The sequence below is a fragment of the Antechinus flavipes genome, chromosome 4, assembly GCF_016432865.1.
Source record: "Antechinus flavipes isolate AdamAnt ecotype Samford, QLD, Australia chromosome 4, AdamAnt_v2, whole genome shotgun sequence".
Taxonomy (NCBI): Eukaryota; Metazoa; Chordata; class Mammalia; order Dasyuromorphia; family Dasyuridae; genus Antechinus; species Antechinus flavipes.
In genome coordinates, this window is record NC_067401.1 from 49,865,079 (window position 1) to 49,888,654 (window position 23,576).

General features: G+C 34.1%; 1 protein-coding gene across 1 annotated transcript in view; it reads left to right on the forward strand.

The window, feature by feature from the left end:
* Window positions 1-23,576, forward strand: part of RSBN1 (round spermatid basic protein 1) — a 51,213-nt gene that overhangs the window by 19,324 nt on the left and 8,313 nt on the right. Inside the window, exons 3-4 of the mRNA XM_051992988.1 lie at window positions 21,804-21,941; window positions 22,254-22,396. Of these exons, the coding sequence (XP_051848948.1) occupies window positions 21,804-21,941; window positions 22,254-22,396 (281 nt within the window). The remainder of the gene's footprint in view (window positions 1-21,803; window positions 21,942-22,253; window positions 22,397-23,576) is intronic.

Consider the following 23,576-nt stretch of genomic DNA (forward strand, 5'->3'; position numbering starts at 1 on the left):
AATTGGAACATTGGGATTTAGAAAGGCATGATCACAAATAGATAAAAGGCAAGAATTTCAATTGTAGAAGTCCATGTGGAGTTGAACTGATTGACCAGGTGGTTGAAAAATAGGGCAAGGAGATTATTACTCTACCCCATAAAGTAATGATGGTCTGGGAGACAACCAAAAATGGAGAAGTCATTGTACTACTGACGTACAGGAAAAAGGCCTGTAAGATTAAGGAAAAGATATAAGGTTATGATTAAAGGAATTTAAACTTGGTCTCTTTTGAAAACAGAATTTATCTACTTGGGCCTACAAGTTTGTAATTTCTTTTTGATTTGGTTTATTATGTATTTTAGATGTCAGGTTTTACTTATGTCTGCAGTAGATAGTTGTATCAATTTTTTTTCTTATTTTTTCAGAATTGAAAAATTTTAATGTAGTTAAGCATACAAATTTTGATCCTAATAATTCCTTCTCTTTGTTCTGTTTTATTTTTTATAATAGCTTTTTATTTTTCAAGATACATGCAAAGATAGTTTTCAGCATTCACTCTTACAAAATTTTGTGTTCTAAATTTTTCTCACTTCCTCTTCCTTCTCCCCTCTCCCCTAGACACAAATAATCCAATATAGGTTAAACATGTTTACTCTGTTTTAAAAACAACAATAAACTTTCCCTTTTGTGAAGCCTTTTAAATACTATGCTATATACTTTGCTTTTAAATGTAATGGTGAGTCCTTAAAACATTTTGAGGAGAGTGATGTAGCCAGACCTGTGCTTTAAAATCTTTGGCAGCTATTTATATGATATGTTGGAGAGGGGAGAGATCAAAAGGGAAGATCACTAATTATTGAAATAGTCCAGGAGGAAAGTGATGGAGCTCTGAACTAAAATAGTGACCTTGTGAGTAAAGTAGACTTGTTAATTGATAAGGTAGGGAGTGGATAGGAGCAATGAAGAAGAGGAAAGAGTTAAGAGTTAATCTGGAATTGTAGACTTTATTGACAAGGAGGAAAAAAGGAAGTTTGGAGGAAGAGCATGTTTAGGAAGGGATATAACGAATACTATCTTAGTATGGTAAGTTTGAGATACAGATCATTATTTCATTGCCTTATGAATGAGAAAAGGTGGGGGAGGGGGGTTGAAAGATGATAACTTGTTTAAGCTCCTACAAGTACAGACCTAGCACTTTTTAATTTCACATCCAAAGTCTTTCAGACAATAAGAAGAAAAGTCAGTTTGGCAAAACTAATCAATGCATTATCATCATCTAAGACTGATAGTATATCCAGTATTTCACACCCAGAGTATTCAACCTCTGCTAAGAAATTGGTACATTTTCTTATCTCTTCTTTGAGGTCAGCTTTGATCATTACTGTATCTTGCTACTGTAGACCCAAATGGCTCCAGAGGAGAAAGGAAGCTAGTGATTTTCCATAGCCTTTTCTCATTTAAATCCAATTTATTTGCATGGCCTGGCATCATCTCCCTAATATCATGGTTTTCTTTGAGAACAAAGGACAAACAACAACCTCTTTTAAGTAAGAGTTGCCTCATGGAGGACCCAACTGACCAGTTAGGCATCTTCGTTTTTTTCCCTTTAATTTTCTCTTCCCCTCCCCCTTCCTTTTCCTGTAGATGCTCTGCCCTAAGTAATATAAATTTTGATTATTGAAACCACACAAGACCATGGCTTTTATTGACTGACTCATAAGTCCCAGGCCCTTGTGCCCTGACTATCTTAGAGTATATGTAAATAGCAATTTTCTGTTTTGGGCAGTAACCATGAGGATCTTACCCCTTCCCAGATTGATTTAAAAAATTTTTGACTAGGAAAAAGAGCCCATTCTCTGCCTCATATTTCTTCCCCAGCCTTAATCATTGATTAGGTGTTACCTCCATCAAACTGAGTCCTGTTTAAATACCTTAGCTTAAAAGGCCAGAACTATATCAAATAGTAATGGGGAGACTTGCTCCATTCTTTTGTTTATTAGAAAATGGTCTAGTATACCTCCATTGATATTTGCTTTTAATTTTAGACAGTTTGTTGTTGTTTAATGCTATTCTGTGTCTTTTACTGTAGAATTTTTAGCACAAGAGTAATATATTTTGTCAAAGACTCTTCATCTCTTGGATTGATAGGGTTTTTGGATGTCTTGCTTTTTAATATGATTAATTATATTGCTTTATGATGTTGAGTCATCCTTGCATTCCTGTTATAAATCTCACTTGGTAATAATGAATAATTTCTTGGATAGGTCACTAGTTTATTTGATAGGATTTTGTTTAAAATTTTCAAGTGTTAGTGGTCATTAATGGTAGTATCCTATACTTTTTTTGGGGGGGGGATCTTACATGTTTTGTTTTTGTTTTTCTGTGTTTTAGCTTTACCTGGTTTAGGTATTAGTACTATGTTTGTACTAATTTGTACTAGAGGATTCTGTTAAAATTCTTTTTCAGTTTTTAAGAGTAATGTGTGAAGTGTGAATATTAACTTTTCTTTAAAAGTGATAGTATTCTGTGAACCCTTTGGTACCGGGAGTTTTTTGCTTTGGTAATTATTTTTAAATATAGATCTGTTTCCTTTTCTGAACTTTGCCAAAGATCTTTGTCTGGTCTTCTGATAGTTTTGATATTTTGTTTTTAGAAGATATTCCTCCATTTCTTTTGTATCTTAATTTCATTAGCATATAATTGTGCCTAATATAGCCTGAATATTCTTAATATAGTCTAATTATTCTGGTTTTGTTTTGATTTCACCTTGCTCATTTACTGTTTTATTAATTTTTCTATTTGCTTCTTATTTTCTGCTTTCCTTTTAGTCAGGCTAATTAAGGACATCAGTTTTATTGATCATTTTGGAAAACTACCTTTTAGTTTTGTTTACCCTTTCTTTAGGGTTTTATATTTAATTTATTTCCTGTAATTTTAAAATATCTCCTCCTTTGCATATATTTGAGGTTTGCTTATTTGTTGACTTTATACATTTTTAAAGTTTGTTTAGTTCATGAATCTTCTTATTCTATTTTGTTAATATGTATTTGAAAGGGTATGATTTTTCCAATTAGTACTGCTTTAACTGAATTCCAGAAATTTTGGCATAGTTTATCCTTATTTTCTTTTATATAGTTATTTTCCTGATTTGTCCTTTAACCCACTCTTGACTTAGGATTTCATTGTTAAGTTTCCATTTTGGTTTGTATTGCATTAGTCTATAAAGGATATATTAAATCATATCTACTTTTTAAAATACTTGTTTGCAATATCTTTGTGCCATAATACATGGTCAATTTTTGTTTCCATGTGGTGCAAAGAAACATTCTGATCGTAACTCCTGCTTTTTAAAAATTCACTTGATGTATAATAGTAAATGTTATTTATATTTTGCACATGCCTTTGTTTATAAAATTTGTTTTTTGGAACAGATGGTAAGAGTGTTTTCTTAACCAATCTGCCATTTTTTTTTGTTTTGTTGGATTGTTTAATCCATTCACATTTAAAGTTGAATATTAGATTTGTAGTCATCTCTGTCCATCTATGTCTGTTTTTTCCCCTTTATGATTCCTTCTCTCTCCCATCTTCTGCTGTAAACAGACTATTATATTCTCTTGCCTTAATCTTTTCTAAGAAATCCTGTTCCCACTGGCTCTCTTCCCCTCACTCTTAATTTTTCCTTGTGTTACCTCTTTCTCTTTAGGGTTTTATTAGTTCCTTTCTCTCTCCTGCTTTTAACTGATGTTATATGATTTTTCTCTCTTCTCCCCTCTCCCCCAACCTTTTTTTTTTTTTTTTTTTTGGCGCTCAAATAGATTTCCCCTTTTTCCTTTTACCTTGTATTATTCATTACTTTTTAAATTTTATTTTTTTTGGCACTTCTTTTCAAAAATAATCTCTTTTGTAACTATATCCTTTCTTTGTCTAGACCTGTGTTCTCTGATTCATGATCATAAGTCTCTCATTTCTCTGTGTATTCTTCATTCAATCAAAGCTAAAAAGGTATCCATTCTAAGCATTTCCTCTAGACAGTTTCTGCCACTACCTTGTAGAATTGCCCCTTGGATTTTCCTTTTCTATAATTTCTCACTCCCAGGACAATGCCAGTTATTTCTTGTATCAGAAAGGACACTGCCATGTAATATGGCATCCCTGATTATGTAAATTGGCCATTTTCCTTATTCTCCCTGGATTCATGCTCTTCTACTTCCCCAGGTTCCAGTTAGCCTTAAGACTTTCAGCTCATATTGTAGATGAATAGACTTTGCAGATGTTCCCCCAGGCCACATCCTGTGCAAGATCCCAATCTCTTCACCCACAGGGGCATTCATCAGTGGAATCATCTCCATCCACCAAGGCAAGGCCTCTTTTCAGTCCTTGCATCTGATTTGCTTCCTTGCAGACTCTTCTCTTTCTGGAACCAGAGCGGTCACCTTCTCCTCATTGCTAGCCCTCAATTTGATTCTAGCACATCACATACGCCTTTCTTCAGCTACCTTCTACTTTTTTCATGTACCCTCCCACCAAAACAAAACAAAAGATTCACTTGAAAAGTCATCACTGGGCTCCTCTCTCCCCCACCCCCAGAATGCCTCATGGCTTACCCATAACTTCATGGTTAGCTCCCCTAGATTTCTGCCTTCACTTTTGCCTCCCTTTACATTTACATTTAGAAGCTTTTTATTGGTTTCCTTGCTATTAACTCTTGCTTTTAATGTTCTTGGTTGCTGCATTTATTCAGTCCTCCTGGATTTGTTATTTGAGTGTTTATGAGACATTATTTAAGTGTTGGTTGTGGTTTTTTTTTTTTTTTTTTGAATAGAACTCTTTAGTTTTAGTGTTTCAAGAAATTATTATTGAAAATGTATTTCACATATGGTAAAGTTCATATTTGCAAAGTAGGTCATCCTGAGCTCCATTTCTTTTCAAAACACATTGTTCCATTCCTTTTTGTGTTTTCTGGTAACTTGAGAATAATCTTGTGTTATTTGAGTTTCCTTTCTTTTATATTTGAAAGATTTTCTCCTGATAACTTGTGGAACTTGTTTCTAGGTGGAATTGTTAAATTTAATCATAGTATAAGACTATTGAGTTTGTAGTCTTGAGTATTTTTTCTGGTGATGATCTCAGAATTCTTTCAGTTGGCATTCCTTTTACTGTGTTCAAAAATTCCAGTCTGTTCTTGCCTATTATTTCATTCATTATGGTGTTAAAATTTCTTCCCCATAATTTTCATCAAGTATTGGATCATTTTTGTTTTACAATATTTAACTGTAGATGTCTAAACTTGTTTAATAGATCTGGAGACCATATTTTTTCTTGTTGTTTTCTTATTTTCAAAGACTTTGTGTTTTCTACTTCCTGAAATCTTTAATAATTTTAGCACTTTTTGCCCCTTAATTTTTTCCTGTTCACTTTCTAATTCTGTATCTCCTGATGATGGTTTTCTTGGGGATTGAAGTGCCTCTTCCCATGATGAACAATTCATGATTTACCAGCTTCCGTTTCTGCCCCTAGTGACTTTTGGATGGTCAGAACTGGCTTTACTTGGATGCAGGCTTAGTGGAGTGCAGCTCATTTCCCTTCCATGCAGGGTATTCTATCCAGTTCCTTCTGCCCCTTAGTTTTCAATTCTAAAAATTGTAGCACAGGTGCCAAGTGTTTTCTGTTCTGGTTCTTCGGATACTGGGTTGTCAGCTCAGGCTCCAGTTCTGGGATGCAAAGCTGGGTCCCAAGAGATTTTTTTTCCTTTGAAGAACTGTGGTCTCAGAACATGAATCTGAGGTCTCCATGGTGTATTGCAAAAGGGGGAGAAGGGTGACTGCTGGAGTAGGGGAACGGGTTTTAAAAATATGTTAGGTCTTTGGATCTGCTAGTGCATTCTAACTGTGATTGATGGAGGTGGAGTGCTTAGTAAGCTTCAGGTCAATAAGTTCATAAGGTTTTGCAGGTTTTTAAAAAACTTCTTTTGGATGCTTTAGACAATGGAGACTGTTGAAGTTGGTTTATTTTTGGCATATAATTTGGGAGAAGTTTGAGAGTTTAAGTTTTTTTTGTTCCTTCATCTTATTGCTTGTGTAACCCGGATTTCCTGTAGGAACTTTAAAATAAAAACACAAGCATCTAAAAATTTAAATTTATTTGAACAACAGGACGGAGTGATTTGATGATTTACAATTGATGATTCTAACGTTAATGGGAGAAATGTCCCTTCATAACCATGAGCATCAAATCGAACCTTTAATGTTCTAGCATTAAAGACTTTGGCTACATCCCATGTTGGGCCCCCCTCTCCTTCCAAAGGCTTCTGAGGGACAAAAGTTTGAAAAGGAGGGGTTCTAGGGATGGATTGGTTTTATTATAAGGAGGGGCTTAAAGAATGAAAACAGAAGGGAAGGTGGAAAAGAAGCAGCCTAATGTTTTAAAAAAAAAAAAAAAAAAAAAGGAAGAAAAAGCAGCCAGGTCACTCAGTGAAGAGTGCCCTGGTTTAGAGTCAAGAAAACTAAATTCAAATCTCACCGGAGACACTTACTTAGCTATGTGTGGGCCTAGACAGCTTATTAGCCTTTGTCTATCTTAGATTTCACTTTGTAAAATGGCAGCTGTCTTAGTGTGTTGTAAGGATTAAATGAGATGATGTTTGTGAAGTGCTTTGCAAACTTAAACGTATCAAATAGTGGCAAGAATATGTGCAAGCCTGGAGAAAGTGATGAGAGGAGAGAGACTCATCTGAGAAAGACAAAGGAGGGTTGAATACAAACATATAGAATCTTGTGTGAAGAGACATTAAACTAATTTTTTTTTTTTTTTTGTAAAGAGAAGGGAAGGAATACATTAAAGCAGGATTAAGAGGAAAGATAATACCAGAAAAAAAAAGTCACAAACTTTCTGATGATGTAGAGTAGATTAAAAATAGAGGAAAGGGGGTAGTTAGATGGTGCAGTAAATAGAGCATCATCCCTGAAGTCAGGAAGACCTGAGTTCAAATCCAGCCTCAGGCACTTAATATTAGCTAATATTAGCTGTGTGATCTTGGGCAAGTCATTTAGCCCCAGTTGCCTCAGATATAAAATGTAGAAAAACAAAGCAAAAAATTGGAATTCAAGGGTTATCTCAAGTACCTTTGCTTCTTAGACAATTAGAGAATAGTTGTACAAATTGTAGTAAATTAATGTAATGGAATGTCATTGTATCCCAAGAAATGACAGAATAGAGATTTTTGAGAAAATATTGAATAGTATGACAGGATATAGATATAAGAACCAAGAGAAACAACTTTGACTTGCTTAACAACTCTGGACCTATAATGGAATCACCTTTTAGCAGAAATAACAGGTACAAGGTACAGTGACAAAAACTTGGGAACATGATCACTGTTAGGATTTATTTTGTTTTACTATATGCTTTTGTTAATTTTGGTAAAGAATTTTTTCCTCTTTCTCTCGGCTTGATGGGACACAAAATGTAATTAGTCATGGCAAATAAAGGAAGGCCGTTGTAACATTTTAAAAATGCACAGAAAAGAAGTTCAGAAGGGAGCTCAGTTATGTAGGGCAACTTTAAAGCCAGCAGTATCAAGTGGAGATTCACAATCTCCTGTGGATTCTTCTGTGCACATTTTGCTATGAGTATGCAGAGCTTTTTTTTTCCTTTCTCCTCTTTGGTAATAAGAAAAGTACCCTCATTCCTAAATCTCCCCCATCCCCAAAGGAAAAAAAAGGTCCTTCTTCCCACTGTGAATAAAAATTTCAAATTACATTCTGAATTGCAGCTCTACTATGTGTTCCATACATAGAGAATTTAAATAAAAATGAGAATTAAGGCTCCCGTTTATAATTCTAGAAATAATTAGTAAAAAAATTAAAAAGAAATAAAAAAAGGAAATAATTGGTATGATTTCATATAATGGTAGTAATATGAAATCCAGTACACAAATCACATTGCTGTAAGTAGTTTTTTTCTCCTATTGCAAGGAAAACATACAATTTATCCTAAGTGTTCCTGAACTGGGAACAAGGGGTCTAATATTTAAAAAGAAAGCTACATGATAAGTATTATAATTTAGTGGCTATGCACTATTCATATTTAACCTATATTTTTATATATCTTTATAAAAATCATACTACAGTGCTTCACCTAGTGGTAGAGTTGACTCTGCTTTCTCCAAGACAGGCAGTCACCAGGGGAACTTAACTTCTAGCAGGTTCTACCAAGCTGGAAAGACAGTATATTTAGTAACATGAAAAACTGTCTCCCTGTTCCCTCTGTCATACTGCTCAGATATCCATGTCCCTGATAAAATGAGCCACGGCAAGAAGGAAGCCCATTCGTTCTTTCTCACTGCCATTTCCAGATCCTTTCCCCACCTCCACCCAGCAGCAGTTTTTGAAGTTTACTTCATCTTTATCTTCATTGTAGTTATTTATTGTCTTCCGGACCTCCTTTCTCAGATAGTGAACTATTGGGCACTCAGCCTTCCTTATCAAACCAGCTCTCATGGAAGATCTTTAATATACATGTTGATATCCTCTTACTTTTGGTAAACTTCAAAACTGCCTATAGCTTCACCTCATCCCCCAGGAAAGTACTCTCACCTGGATTTTACCTTTACCCATATTTCTGTTGCCTCAGGGATTCTGAGCTCTGAAGTCTCTGATCACAACATCCAACCTTGTCTTCTTTTCACACTCATAACTATTTAATTGACTAATTCTGTTTTTCACCTGCTTTACTAAGAAAGGTCAAGACCATCCGATGAGTTACTTCTCTATTTATTCCACACCTCAGTATTTCCCTTTTGATTCTCTCCTGCTTTGTCCTGGATCGTTCTTGCCAAAGCCAATTTAGGTAAATATGCCCTTGATCCCATCTGCTCTTATCTCCTCTGGGAGTTCTGACCATTTTTGTTGTTTCATTTTTAGTCTCTCCTTAACTACCAGCTCCTTTCCTAAGGGGAATATTTATGAAAATATGAGTCTTATCAAGAATCATTTATCCCATGAATGAATAAACAAAAGATATGAACAAGCAGTTTTAAAGAGAATAACAAGCTATTAACTATTTAAAAAATGGCTCCATTACCTAATTTATCTATCAAAGCTATAGTTTGGAAAAAGTTCATGTCTGACTAAGAGCTGTCCCAGAAGGATCCCAGAAGATAAACTAAATCATACTGGTTAAAAAAAATTAAAAAGTTTTTAATAGAAACAGATCTACTAAAGCTAAGATTGAGAGAGAAGCAGGTAGTCTTCAAAAAGTGTCTCTAATAAGAGGTTTCAATTTCTAATATATGCTAAGAAACTGATACAAATTTATAAGAATAATAATCCTTCCCCAAATGGTAAATGACTTAAAGGATACCAACAGGCAGAGTTCTCAAGTGAAGAGATCCACATCTGTAGTCAAATGAAAAATTGCTCTAAATCTTTAATAATTACAGAAATGCAAATTAAAGTTATTTTGAGGTTCCATCTCATCCATTAGAATAGCAAAGATGACCAAAAGAAAATGACAGGTGTTAGAGGAACTGTGAGAAAAAAATTAGGCACAGTGATGAGGCAAAACTGTGAATGGTCTCACCATTCTGGAAAACAATTTGGAATTGTGTACAGAAAGTTACTAAAGAATGCATGCCCTTTGACCTAGTTATAGCTTGCTAGTCCTGTAATCTGAAGACTGAAGAATGAGGGAAAGATCTCATATGCACAAAAAATATTTAAAGCGTTCTTTTTATAGTGGCAAAAAACTGAATATTACTGTGCTATAAGAAATGAGGAAAAAGTTGGGTGAACTGATAGAGTGAATTAACAGAACTAGAAAAACTATATTATAATATTATAAAAGTGGACAATTTTGAAGACTCATAAAAATAACAGAATAAAATGAGCATAATTAGGAAAACAAGTTATAAAATAACAACACTGAATATCTAGAGGAAATATACTTAACAACTGCTATGTTGTCACAAAATGCAAATTTAAAAGAGAAGTAAAAACCAGAAATTAAAGCTCTCATACTTTGGATAGAAGCAAAGGGCTAAAAGCTAGGCATAAATTCTTTCTGCAATTGTCATATATTAAGTCACACATTAAGCTCTTATTATTTGCTAGGCCTCTGTTGTGTTGTACTAGAAATGAATGACTAGTTTCAAGAGAAACATTGAAATACGAAAAGCAAACAGGTATATGAGTGAGTCACAGGCTCAATTAAGAGTGTTTTTAGGTTGGACTTTAGGATGCTAACTATAAAGAAAATTGAGGAACTGCAATATCAGTATTGATTTAAGGGGGAAAAAATCTGAAGTAGTTCACTTTATCAATGTGGAACAAGAAAAGAGAAGGAAATATAAACATAAGTAGCATATTGCCTCAACTTGTAACAGACTTAATTTAAACAACTTTCAGACTACCTTGTGACAGTTGTTTCTATAGCTCATTTATAATTACAAGGTTTCCTACCCCTTAGCCACAATGCTACAAGCTTGTAGTCATGCACTTAAACAGCTTACCTCCTAGAAAAGAGCTTTTTCTTTGGGAATAAAGTAAGTGTGTGTGTGTGTGTGTGTGTGTGTGTGTGTGTGTGTGTGTGTAAAATTAAAAGCTTTCCCCATAGAATTATTCTCCTAATATTTTGTTTACCTTTCTGACTAAACTTTTTTTTTTATTAGAGGCCTATTGTGCTGTTACTGCTGGAGCTATTCTTAACTCACTCTTTATTCAGAAGTTGGTGACTTTATAAGGTAAACTTCCTAAAGGGTCACATATGTTGTTCTTGTTTATATAAATATACAAAATTAGTATTCCACACACAGAGACAAAATTTTTTCATGCCAGAAATATGTAACATTTAGGTTTTGGACATCAGTTTTTGACAAATATGAAAAGGAGAAAAAAGGAAGAGACTTGGAAAGAGAATTACACTTTGATGTTTTTATAAGTCAGTATATCAACACCATAAAGCAGTCAACCTACCAAGATTATAGCTATTGTTTCTTTTTGCTGTCCTAAGTCATAGAATGTAGAGAAAAAAAGGGGACCTCAGAAGTCAGGAGGAAGGAAATCAAGACCAGGACAGTTGATAACTTCCTCAAAGAAGTTATCACACAGATAGGAAGAATAGAATTCTAATTTAGGTCTTTTCACCAAATCCACTACAGGGAAAGTACTGTATTTGTATCAAGCATTAGCAAGGAAAGTGCTAATAGTTAATGTTTTTCTAATGGGTAACCTACAGTATGAAGAGGAGCCAAAACTATTTATTCAGTAACTTTTGGTGACTAGGCATGCACAGGAGAGTAATTTGGGAGAGAGAACTATTCCACTGGCCGGAGGGATTGTGCTGTTCCTGGATAGCTGACAATTTTGTATGCTATTACTAAGCTGAAAACTCTAGTAGAAGAAAAAAATAAGCAGAAAGATAAGGGAAAAGCTATTCTCTTGGGCTTATTAAGGTAAATGAATTATTTCTTAGAATTAAAGAACAGATATTCCAAAGAGAAATATTAGAAATGCTAGAGGGCAATCCACACCAGTAACTAGTATTTACATAGCAAAGTGTGCCACATGGTTTTATGGGAGAGATTTGTATGTTTATAGTATGTCAGATTCTCCTTAAAGAAGACAAAGCCTCTTGTTCCCTAGAATAATGATAATCTGTAGGTGTTACTTGAGGTAGGCAGTTGCTATAGCAAAAACAAGGAACTGTGGTTGATCACTGGCTCCCTGCTGTGGTTATCATAAAGTATGACTCTTCTCTCCCCCTAAGACCAATCCTTTATCCTTTTATTCCCTTGTTGCTCACTTTCTGACCCCTTCCCCTTTGATTGTAGTTTTCTTGAGGACTGAACTTCAGTTATCTCAGCTTCTTGCCAACCTGGTTAGTTCATGTTTAACTGACCTCAGTCTTTGCCCCAAAAGGCCTTTTGGGGGACAGAATTAACTTCAGAAGGATTCTGAGCCCTTTGCTTTTAGGCAAGCCTAGTGAATGTTTACTCTGGAGTTCTACTTTAGTTCCCTCTGAACACTATCAAAAACAAAATGATACAGTTCTAGATAGAGCAAAGTTTTGCCTTTTGATTTTCTTTGGTGTCAGGAAGAAATAGAGAGAGTAGAATTTGGTTGCAAGTCCATGAGTAGCTTTTAGTAACCATGATTAGTTCTGCTATTGGATGCTATGGAATGAGCACATTTGGGGTTAGGAATTAACTTCTCTGCTATTCATTGGTCTTTGATTTTGTTAAGATTATTGGTGTTTTGGACTATGAAAACAGTTGAAATTGTTTGCATATAATTTTTTTTTTGGAGAGATTTGAGTAGTTGTAAGGATTGCAAAAATTGACTAATACTATGTCTTGTTGGTCTTGTGACCCAAAACGCCACAGTAGCCCTTCATGATGGAATGTGCTTTCCTATCTGATCAAGCTTCCAGACATTTCTGTCCTTTTGTTGTAGTTCTATTTAAATATTTGAAGTCAACTATTGTGTCAGTCAGCAGTCATACTTAAGGTAAGAGGCCAAAAGACCAACTTTCTAGTTTGTCTTCCTGCCTCATTTCTCACTCTTCTCCAGTTCATCTCCCATCATTGGTTGGTGTTTCCATTCTGGAAAAGAACCAAAATGACATCATGTCAGAGTCAAGTTAGTGTGAGTCCGACTGGGGCAGATCGGACAAGACGAACTCGGGATGCTCTGCCCCAGGTCGGACACAAATAGTCCCTATGGACATTTGGTGGGGCTTCTCTAATTTTGTGCATCTCACATTTCTTCGGAGCTCACTCTATTCTGCTTTGCTCACAGAGTGCAGCAGCCGCTTCTCTGATGAGGGCACGCTAGGGTCTCCCACGTCATGCAATCCATTCTAAAGTTCTCAAGACAAACCTTGAGAGTATCCTTGTATCACTTTTTCTGACCATCTTGTGACTCTATAAAATCTTTTTGGCCAGCGTACATTTGGCATTCAAATAATGTGGCCAGCCCAATGGAATTGTGCTCTTTGCAGTAGAGTTGGAATGTTCAGATCTGAACATTTCACCTTTCTTCCTCTCAGTTAATCCTAGAAGCTCCTTTTCACTGCCAGGATCAATTATAAAATTCTATGAAATTTAAAGTCCTTTACATACAACTTAGCCTCTTCTAATGTTTCCAGTTTTTTTACTGTTTATTTCCTGCCACATTTTCTGTAGGCACAAGATATAGAAAGGGTAGTTTTCTCCTGATAAACCATTATGAAACCTCTCCTCTCTTTTCCATTGCAGATATACTATGCCTCTCCTCTCATGTGAGTGCTTTGAAGTAGGATCTCCTTCTTCTACAGGATTGAGATCTCCCCCTTTCATTCCTCCTGTTTCAATCCTTCCTTTCTGCCATACCTCCCATTTTTCTGTAGCCCTTTTTCCTGTTGAGAGTGATTATGGAAGTTACTGTTCTTCATTGTTTACTCGTGGACTAGATCATACTCATTTTACCTTTGTCTCCTCTCTCAATACTAGGTAATTAATCCATTCTGTAGTTGTAAATAGACATTCTGTTCTTCCTCTTTGTTTTTCCTATTCAATCAATCAATAAATTGTGTGCTTCTAACTAAAGACTGATTTCTGTATCCCACCATATATAATGAACTATTAGTTTTATCAATTTTTTTCATTCATTTCCTGGAATTCTTAAGGAATATAGGATTGTGTTGCCTGTATGTAGAGGTGAGTTGGTGTTGTTATTGCCTCTGTTTATTCCATCAATGTCCTTTCTTAATGTATTTTTAGTATTATATTAAATAATAGCAGACAATAGACATTCTGGTTTTGTCTCTGATCTTTTTTTGGAAAAGCTTACTGTGGCTTCTTATGACAAATAATGCTAATTCTATTGTTTAGTATATTAAGGAAAAGTTCTTTTATTCACATAATTTTAATGTTTTCAACATAAATGATATTTTGTCAAAGCTTCTAATAATTTTTAAATATATCGATGTAGATTCTTTACTAATAACTTAATACTTTGGTGTCTTGATATGTTTTGTGTGTGTGTGTGTGTGTGTGTGTGTGTGTGTGTGTGTGTGTGTGTGTAAACCCACTAAATCTAGTTTCATCTGGTCAGCTGATCTTAAGTCAGCTCAGTGTTATTAGAGATACATATGCATGGCTGTTGCTGTCACAAAATAAAATGATCAGAATTACTGCTTGTTACTAGGAAGAAAAGGAATAAATATTTAAGTATTTGGCTGTACATATGCTAGGCACTGTGCTAAAAACTTTAAATATAATATCTCATTGATCACAACAGTTTGAGGAGATGAGTGCTATTATATTCATTTTACAGTTGGGAGAACTTGAGCAGGTGAAGTGATTTATCCAAGATCACATACCTAGAGTGTGTGAGATTAGATTTGAACACAAGTCCTAAGCTTTGTGCACTGTGCCAACTGTCTGCCGCTATATACTCTTAACAAGTAATTCCACCTTTGCGATGTCTTGGAAATTACACGTGTATAAGACTAAGCAGCATTTTCCAGGGCATTAATAATCAGATATGAACAAATAATCTCTACATAAATGATTGCCCTAAATAAATTATATAAGAATTACCCATCAAAACCTCTCTAGTTTTAGCTCTTATCCACTTTAACTCTTATACTTATCAACTTGTAAAGATAATGTGCTATTGATAGAACAATGAATTCATCCAACAGTTGGGCATTAAAAATATAATCAAAAGGTCCTTACCCTTTTGACTCAGAGATCCAAGGTTAAGCACATACTAAGGAGGTCCAAGACATCAAATCCTATGCAGCAAGTCCAAATGCTCATGGGACAAGAATATAATGGGATGTTACTACAATGTTAAGGGACAAATGTAGGTAGGGTAAGTAGAATAAGAAAAACAGTATGTGCAAATACCACATCACAGTTTGGAAAGACCAAAAGGTGATGTCAGGTTAAGAAGCCTGGACCTGAAGACTTGAAAAAATGTTTCTTTTCTATTGCTGAAGAAGAGACAGCATGTTTACTTCCAGTCAATGTTTGGGGTTTTGCTGAACTTTTCTGTTTTTTTTTTTTTTTCCTGTTATTAAGAATTTCAAGTTTTAAAAATTTTGGAAACATAAGCAAGGGATTGCCTTCGCAGTTGAGTGGGAGTAGGATAGAGAAGGGATCCTTTTTCTCCTGACTCAGATCCAAATCACCATTTTCCCCACTTTTCTAATAGAGCAGTATTTTTAGCCCCTTTACCCACTGTCCCAGTCTCCTGTTAATTTTATTGTACTTTTTATTTTGACTTTTTTTTCTTTCTTGTTCACTTTTTTATGCTTCTTTTGAGTTTTGTATTTGAAAATCAAATTTTCTTTTTAGTTATTATAGTCTTTTCATCAGAAATGATTGAAAGTCCATCTCTTCTCTTGAAAGATTGTGCTCAATTTTCCTAGGTACTTGATTCTTGGTTGTAATCCAAGTTCCTTTGTCTTCCAGAATATCATATTCCAGACCCTCTAATTTTTAAAGTGGAAGCTGCTAAATCCTGGACAAGCCCAATAGTGGCTCCTAGATACTTGAATTGTTTCTTTCTGACAGCTTGCTGTATTTTCTCCTTGACCATATAATTCTGAAATTTAAGTACAATATTTCTTGGAGTTTTCTTTGTAGGATCTCTTTCAAGAGATGATTGATGGATTCTTTCAATGACTATTTTGCTCACTGGTTGTAGGATATCAGGGCAGGTTTTTTACTTTGTTTCTTTTGATTAGAAAGAATTCTTTATTTTCAAAACATATGGACAGGTAATTTTTCAACATTGATCCTTGCGTAGCCTTGTTTTCCAATTTTTCTCCTCCTTCCCTCTACTCCCTTCCCTAAATGGCAAGCAGTCCAATATATGTTATACATGTTAAACACATATTAGATTTAACATATGTGTTAACATATTTATACAATTATCTTGCTGCATAAGAAAAATCAGATCAAAAAGGAAAGAAAATGAGTAAGAAAACAAAATGCAAGCAAACAACAAAAAGAGTTGGAATGTTATGTTGTGATCAGGACAGTTTTCATTGATGATTTCTTGGAAGATGCTGTCCAGACTCTTTTTGATCATGTCGTTCAGGAAGTCCAATATTTGTTAAGTTATCTTTCTTGGATCTATTTTCCAGGTATATTGTTTTTCCATTGAGGTATTTTACATTTTCTTTTTATTTTTTCATTCTTATTATTTTGTTTGATTGAATCTTAATGCCTTATAAAGTCATTAGTTTTCATTTGCCCAATTCTAATGTGTTTTCTTCAGTTAACATTTGTATCTTCTTTCCCATTTAGCTAATTCTTCTTTTAAAGGTGTTTTCTAAAGTCAATTTTTGTCCTTTCTGTTCTAAACTGATGGCTGTCTCTTGCATAACTCTCACTTCTTTTTCCACTTTTTCTTCTACCTCTTTTCTTTGACTTTTAAAATCCTTTTTGAGTTCCTCCAAGAAGATTCTTTGGACTTCAGACCAATTTATATCCCCCTTTGAGGTTTCATATGTATGCATTTTGCCATCTTCTGAGTTAGTGTTTTAGGAACACTGTCCCCAAGCTTCTTGTGCAGCTTTGAGCTTTGGTTTTGAGGGTTAGGTGTTTGACATGCTCTCAGCACTGGGTTAGCCAAAACAAGTCCTGGTGGCTGTTGCCTGGTTTCCGAGCTGGCACTTTGCCTTTTGCCTTAGAACTGAAGGGTGCCCCATAGATCTGTCATATTACTGGCTTGTTGAGACAGGTACAAGAGTTTCGAGTTGCTGATCTGAGCTGTAGCCACGATCCTCCCACTGACTTGCCTGTATACTGTGCTGGACTGTGTTCCCCTTTCACCTGATCTTTCTTAAAGTCCTTCCAAGCTATCTTGAGCTGGAAAATTGTTTCATTCTGTCTCTTTGTAGATCCTTTTGCTCCAGAATCTGTTCAGAAACTTGATTTCAGGTTGTTTCTGAAGGAAAATGAGTAGAGCTCAGGCATCTTCTTGGCTTCTTTTTTGCCATCTTTGATATTTTAATTTTTTTCTCTTAGTGTAAATGTGAGATAAATTCATGTAATTTCTTTCTTCCTCTCCACCTGCTAGACCTTTTTTTTTTGAGTGACTTGTAGCAAGCATCCCAGTTAGCACAAATGCTTAGAAATTATTCTTTTAAAAATCATTTTCCCCTCTTTGAGGGTAATATATTCAGTATTATAAAATGGTTATTGTTGGATGCAAGCCATTTTATTTTGACCTTATAAGGAGTGCCTTTTATACCTGTCCTTGGAGCAATTTCTGTACTTGCTCCCTTTCATAATATTGCTCTCTTGCCCAAATCATTGACTTTAGGCTAACAAACTTCCATTTGCTAAGAAATGGAGGAAACTTGTTGAATCATTGACAAGGTAGGGGTGTTTGAAAAATAGTGACACAGATTGGGAGATTCTTGGTGGGGATCCATCACACCTGTGGTGATTTTTTCTAATCTTTTGTTCTGTCTCCACTGTATAGATTGTGAAATGGGAATATTAGAGTTACCCAGTTGGGAAAGAGTGATGAGATGTAGTTAATGTGGGCCCCTCCTTCCTGTTCTTTTTGGTTTCTCTTCCTTTTATTATTAATCTTTTTATTTTCTTTGGCTGATTTCTTGCTGTTTGAGAGTGGTGAGGTGGAAGTTGGGCTTAGACCCAATACCTTCAAATTATTTGAACAGAAGGTATACAGTTTCAATTGAGATAAGAATGTAGACATAGTTCATTTTTGATGTGCCTTGGTTTTTTGTTGTTATTATCGTGTGTCATTTCCCTCTTGTCTTTTTGATACCATCTCTCTATGATTTTGTAAAGTATAGTCAAATCTCTTAAAGAGTGTCACTACTAGCACAGCTCTCATTCTGTATCTATCTGGTTCAGTTTCTCTTTATAAGTACCATTTCTTCATTCATATATAGCACATTAGATGCTGTTTTTAAGTTCCAAAAGTTTGTGGTTCCAGTGTCATTGATGAGGAAAACAAATTATTAATTATGCCGTTTTGGTTTTTGCCTTTCTAGTTGCAACTGTGACTATTCTTTGAATGATAAGACTTAGTTGAATCTCATGCTAAGCTTTCAGTATGTTTTTTTGCCTTAGCGATTTCTTGTTTTGAGGTGATACTGTGGATAATTTTTTTTTTTTTGCCATCTTCCTCTTTATGTGTTACAAATAAATGTTGACATTGGCCACTATCTCTGTCTTGTGACGTTCTTAATAGTTATTCTATTTCATTTTCATCCTTTCTTCGAATTTTATGTTGATTTTTGACCTTTTCTGTTAGTAAATGGCTCGAAGATATTTGTATGTCTTATTTTATTGCATCTTTCACATCAGTAACTAATAAAAATAATCTTTTGTGATATTTGGGGTTATCCATTGGCTTCTGATTTTGTATTTGAAGTAATTTTTTTTTCATGACATAAAGGTGTAAGGATTCTGAATAATATAGAAATTTTGTTCTTTTATTTCTTAGACATAAAACTTCCTGCATTTTTTGGCATAATCACCTTTACTCCACCTTTGTAATTTACCACTTTTCAAAGTATACATTTATTTTAATTTGGAGGATGTTATTAGTTATCTATAAAATTTTTCTAACACATCCACTGCAGCAGGATCTTTGTTTATAAGCTTAAGTTACCTTCCTTGAATAAGTGATAACTAAATGTCCTATGAAATTGTTACTTGTAATACAAAGATACAATAAATAAAGCATACCTCTCTAGTTCCTTTAGTTAACTCTTAATTGAGACTATATACTCCATCTTTCCATTTAGCTTCTTTTTATCTTCCAGTTTTTTTATCTTGACATATGTAAGCTAATGTTCTAGGTGAGCTAAAATTATAAACTGTTTTATCTAGGGAATTACCTAAGTAATATATAGTTACCTACCTCCTTTTCTGCCCTTGTGTCACTGATGTACCAAAGTAGACTGAGGCTACTCATACAGAACTATTTTGTATGTTTTATAGATTCCTGTGACCCAACTGAGCTTTTGATCAGTTTAGTGATTGTGAGCCCCCCTTCTTTTTTTTTTTTTAATTTTTTTATTTAGCTAGATGGGTCCTTGTGTAGCAAATAGAGTTTCACCAAGGTCATTCTTGAAGTCTTTTCATTACGGTAGAACCTGCTGGGGTTTGATTTCTGTATCACCTTTGAGAATCTAATCATTGAAGTATGGCTTGAGGCAAGTTGCAGATAGTAAAAATTTAAGAATTATTTAATTTTAATAGAAATGAAAAATTTGCTTTAGGGATATAAAAAAAAATACTACTTCTATCCCAAATTACTACATGATGATTGTATATATCATTAAATGTGTCAGATTTAGTTTAAAGTTTGGGAGCTGTTTCTCTATCCCCATTATAATAGCATTTTGTACATATCATGATCTTATGTATTTAACTTTTTTAAAATTAGAGAAAGTATAGATAATGATCCCAGATGAAATTAATTGTTTTCTTGCATCTTGCTGTTAGGATGAAAAAACTTCTGCCCAACTTATCATATGAAGGTGATAGGAACAGTTGCAGACCTGTTTTATACTTGCCAAGTTGGGTCAGTTTTAAAATCTTAAGAACTCTGAAGTTTTGAACCCATACATTCCTCTGTGCCTGACACATAAGACTTGCTTCCCACCCTTGGGAAACTTATGAAGAAATAATAAGAGTAGCCAGAAAATGACTACAATAGTTCTTAAGTTCTATTTTAGAACCCCAAGGATCAGGAAGCTGTCCAAATTTGTTTCAAAGAAAAAATGTGGTAATTAATGATGATAGATAAGCATGACAAAAGATCACTAATTTTCTGGGGAGGTTTTGTTTTGTTTTGTTTTTCAGTTTCTTGCATGGTGTGTCTTCAGCCCATTCAGAGATTATTAGATTGTATAACTAAAAGTTAGCATCATTGATGTGGATTGGTTATTGATTGTGCCCAGTAATGTGTACCTACTGAAATGATTTTTATCTAGTTTAAAGAAGTAATGATAAACCATATAAAATAATTGGTAGCTAATTATGTTTTTTCAAGACTTTTTAAACTAAAAATATTTTTATATTAGTGTCCATTAGGTATAATTAAAGAACGGAAGACAGCCAAAACTGATTAAACAAATATCTTTGAATTTAGCATACCAAATCTAGTTATGAAAACAAAAAACAATCAAAAGCCATGGATCTAACTGTAGCAGTCTCCAATTTGGGTTTATTTCTAGTGATCTTGATAAAACAGTATGTGTTTAACCAAATCTTTAAGTAATAGTTTTGTGGTTTTGGTATAATAGCAAAGATGTTGGCAGATTTATAAATTTAAAAACAAAATTCTTGAAATCAGAATGTGATAAACTACAATAATCCCATGTACAGAAATACTGGTTAATGTAAGTAAAGGGGAAAATTTAAGTTATTGTGAAACATCTTAAATAGATTTGTGACCTCATTAATCTGAATATTAATTTGTAGATTAAAGCCTGGTTGCTTATCCTATATGACTCTTGTCCCATCCTCCCTCAGTTTTGTCATTAAAGAGGCCACCAAATATATACTTAAGATCTTTCTCACTTTCTCCTGATATCTTGTGGTTATAAAATAATAAGTGATAATGAACAATTACCCATCATAACTTTTTCCCTTCTCTACTGAATAAGTTGTTTTGTTAGTAGTTTTGGGCTTTGTTTGATTGAGAAATATTTTTAAAAATCAAACTCATTTGGTATAGTTGATATTTTTTAAAGATGTAAATACTTTACTATAGTAAAGTTCCACTGAATTTTAAAATAGTTTGATAACCATGAGGTTAAAGAATAATGTTAGTATAATGCCAAATAAATTTTTAAAATTTGAGTACTTTTTACAGCACTGTGCTATATATTATTTGAGGGAGCGGGGGGAAACTAAAGAAGTATAAGACTTCAAGAAAACTTAGCTCATTAAGGAAACTAAATGCATATTCCCACCAACCCTTGAGTACTCTAGGAATACAGAAATGGAAAAGACCATGTAGCCAGAGAAGGTAACACCTTTCTAGGCAGCACTTAAGAGCCCTGAAGAACAGAGAGGATTTAGATCTGTAGTGATGATCCATCCTAGGCAAGGACCTTAATTTGTGGAGATCATCTTCTCTAGAGACCACAAGATTTGATTTGAAGTAGGAAAAGATCAGATGTATAACTAGTTTGTTGAAAATCTTTAAGTATTTATTATTTGATCGGGTCAACAAGAAAAAGAATAGTTTTTTCTATGTAAAAGAATGGTAAAGAAAACTGCTTAAGGAAGTATGTATATGCTATGTATATAAGCTATATATATATATATATATATATACACACATACATACATACACTATCCCTGCTAATTTTATTGTTCTGTTAGTTAGATGAATCCCTTTTTTACCTTTGTATGTTAAAATGCCTTTTTTATATATCGACTTCAAAGATTGTTTTGAGTGGGTGGCAATCTGAAGTATTTTGAAATATTCACACTAGTTTGAGATAATAAAATTTTTTGATTAGTCACATATCACAAGCTTTATATATGTCATATAGCCAATCTTTAGTGTGCTGGCTTAGTTTATAATAAAGAAATAGACTTATAGTTGATTGGGCATTGATTTAATTAGGCCTTACTTGTGTATATAATTTGCCACTTGTGGTAGTTGAGTAGAAATGTCTTTATAACTATTGCCTTCCTTTATCCAAGGTGCTGACAAGTGACTGTTTAGCATATAGAAGAAATAGCAAATTTGGAAATGATATCCTGCTCCTTTTATTGCAGAATAGTGTGCTTTAGTCCTTATTTTTTTCCCTCTGCTTAATCTCAGGTCAACAGGACATACTGCTGTGGAACCTACCGCGCAGGTCCTATGCGGCAGATAAGTCTTGTTGGAGCAGTAGATGAAGAAGTTGGTGATTATTTCCCAGAATTCCTTGATATGTTAGAAGAATCACCATTTCTAAAAGTGAGTGTTAATCCAGATTGTTAATTTTTAGTTCAGATTACCTATTTGAAATACACACACACACACACACACACACACACACACCCCTAAGGTAATTCAATTTGACTGACTTAAAAAACCAAACAAACAAACATCTATATGATTGTCCTCTATAAGTATACTGAAAAGATATTGGCATTGAATTTTCAATTAAAATTATTTTCTTAGATCCACTGAATGACATGGTATTTATTTCTTATAAGACCTTGCTTTTTATTAAATTGTAAATCTTTTTTATTTTAAATCTCTGTATTGACTTAATCTTATTTTTAGATGACTTTGCCCTGGGGCACACTCTCCAGTCTCCGACTCCAGTGTAGGTCTCAGAGTGATGATGGCCCCATAATGTGGGTGAGACCTGGAGAACAGATGATCCCTACAGCAGATATGCCAAAGTCACCCTTCAAAAGACGCCGGTAAATATTTTGTTCCCCTTCCAAAAATGCAAAAAATTAATTATACTTTTTCCAAGTGACCCTGTGCAGTATGGTATTATGAGATAGGATCTAACTATATCACTTACGCAGAATAGCTTTTGACAAACCAAGTCTTGTAATAGAATGGTATGTGATCTCGATCCACATTTGATAATCTGGTTGTTTTCTATATGATATTTTTTATTAACTGAACCATTTGAATTAACCAGATCAGTTCATAAATATAAATACACTTAAGATTAAATTGATAGTTATGAGTTATGATGGAAAAATTAAAAGGATTTAAGTGAATTTTTTTTCCCCATATTTTCTTTTTGGTGAATGTACCAGATAATTTTTAGCTTACTTTGCATGTTTTCTGTAAAAAAAAAAAATTTTTTTTTAAAAAGTAGCATGCCAGATGCTCTCTAGGAGTATGGCCTTTGGAGTCATGAAACTAGTGGAGTATTCTGAGTTATTAAGAATGAGGATTGGAGGGAGTCAAAATTATAAATATTTAAATACAATAAATACTTCAGATTCTGAGCTCTTTTATAGCAAAGTCTGTCATTTGCCTTTTTTCCTATCTCCAGCATCTAGCATAGTGCCCGACTCATAGTAGGTGCTTAATAAATGCTGACTGAGTGACTAAACAAGTCACTTACTTGGGTTTATAACCATGACTAATTACTTAGTATCTTGGAGCCTCTATTTTCTGTATGCAAAAGCAGACCTAATATTTAAATGCTAGCAACCCTTTGAAGTTTTCACAAGGAAAGCTCCCTGCAAAACCTTAAAATCCTCTGTAAATTTTTTAAAGTTTATTTTAACAGATATTTTAATGGTCGTCAGAAGCTGCTTGTTAGAATTGCAGAAGGTTTCAATGTCCAGAGAATGGTCCAGTGAAATGAACACTGGATTTTGAATTTGATGTGCATTAAAATTCAGATATGTACTGAATATAATTGTGGACAAGCCTTAATCTCAAACTTCCTGAGTCTTAATTTCTTCTTCTGTAAAATGGGAACAAAGTGGGAATACCTATAATACCAACCTCAGAAGGTTGCTATGAGGAAAGTGCTTTGTAGAATAATACATTAGATATGAGTTGTTGCTATCAATATAATGTTATTTCTCTCTTCTCTTCCCTCCCTGTTGCTCCACAATCAAATTAATTTTA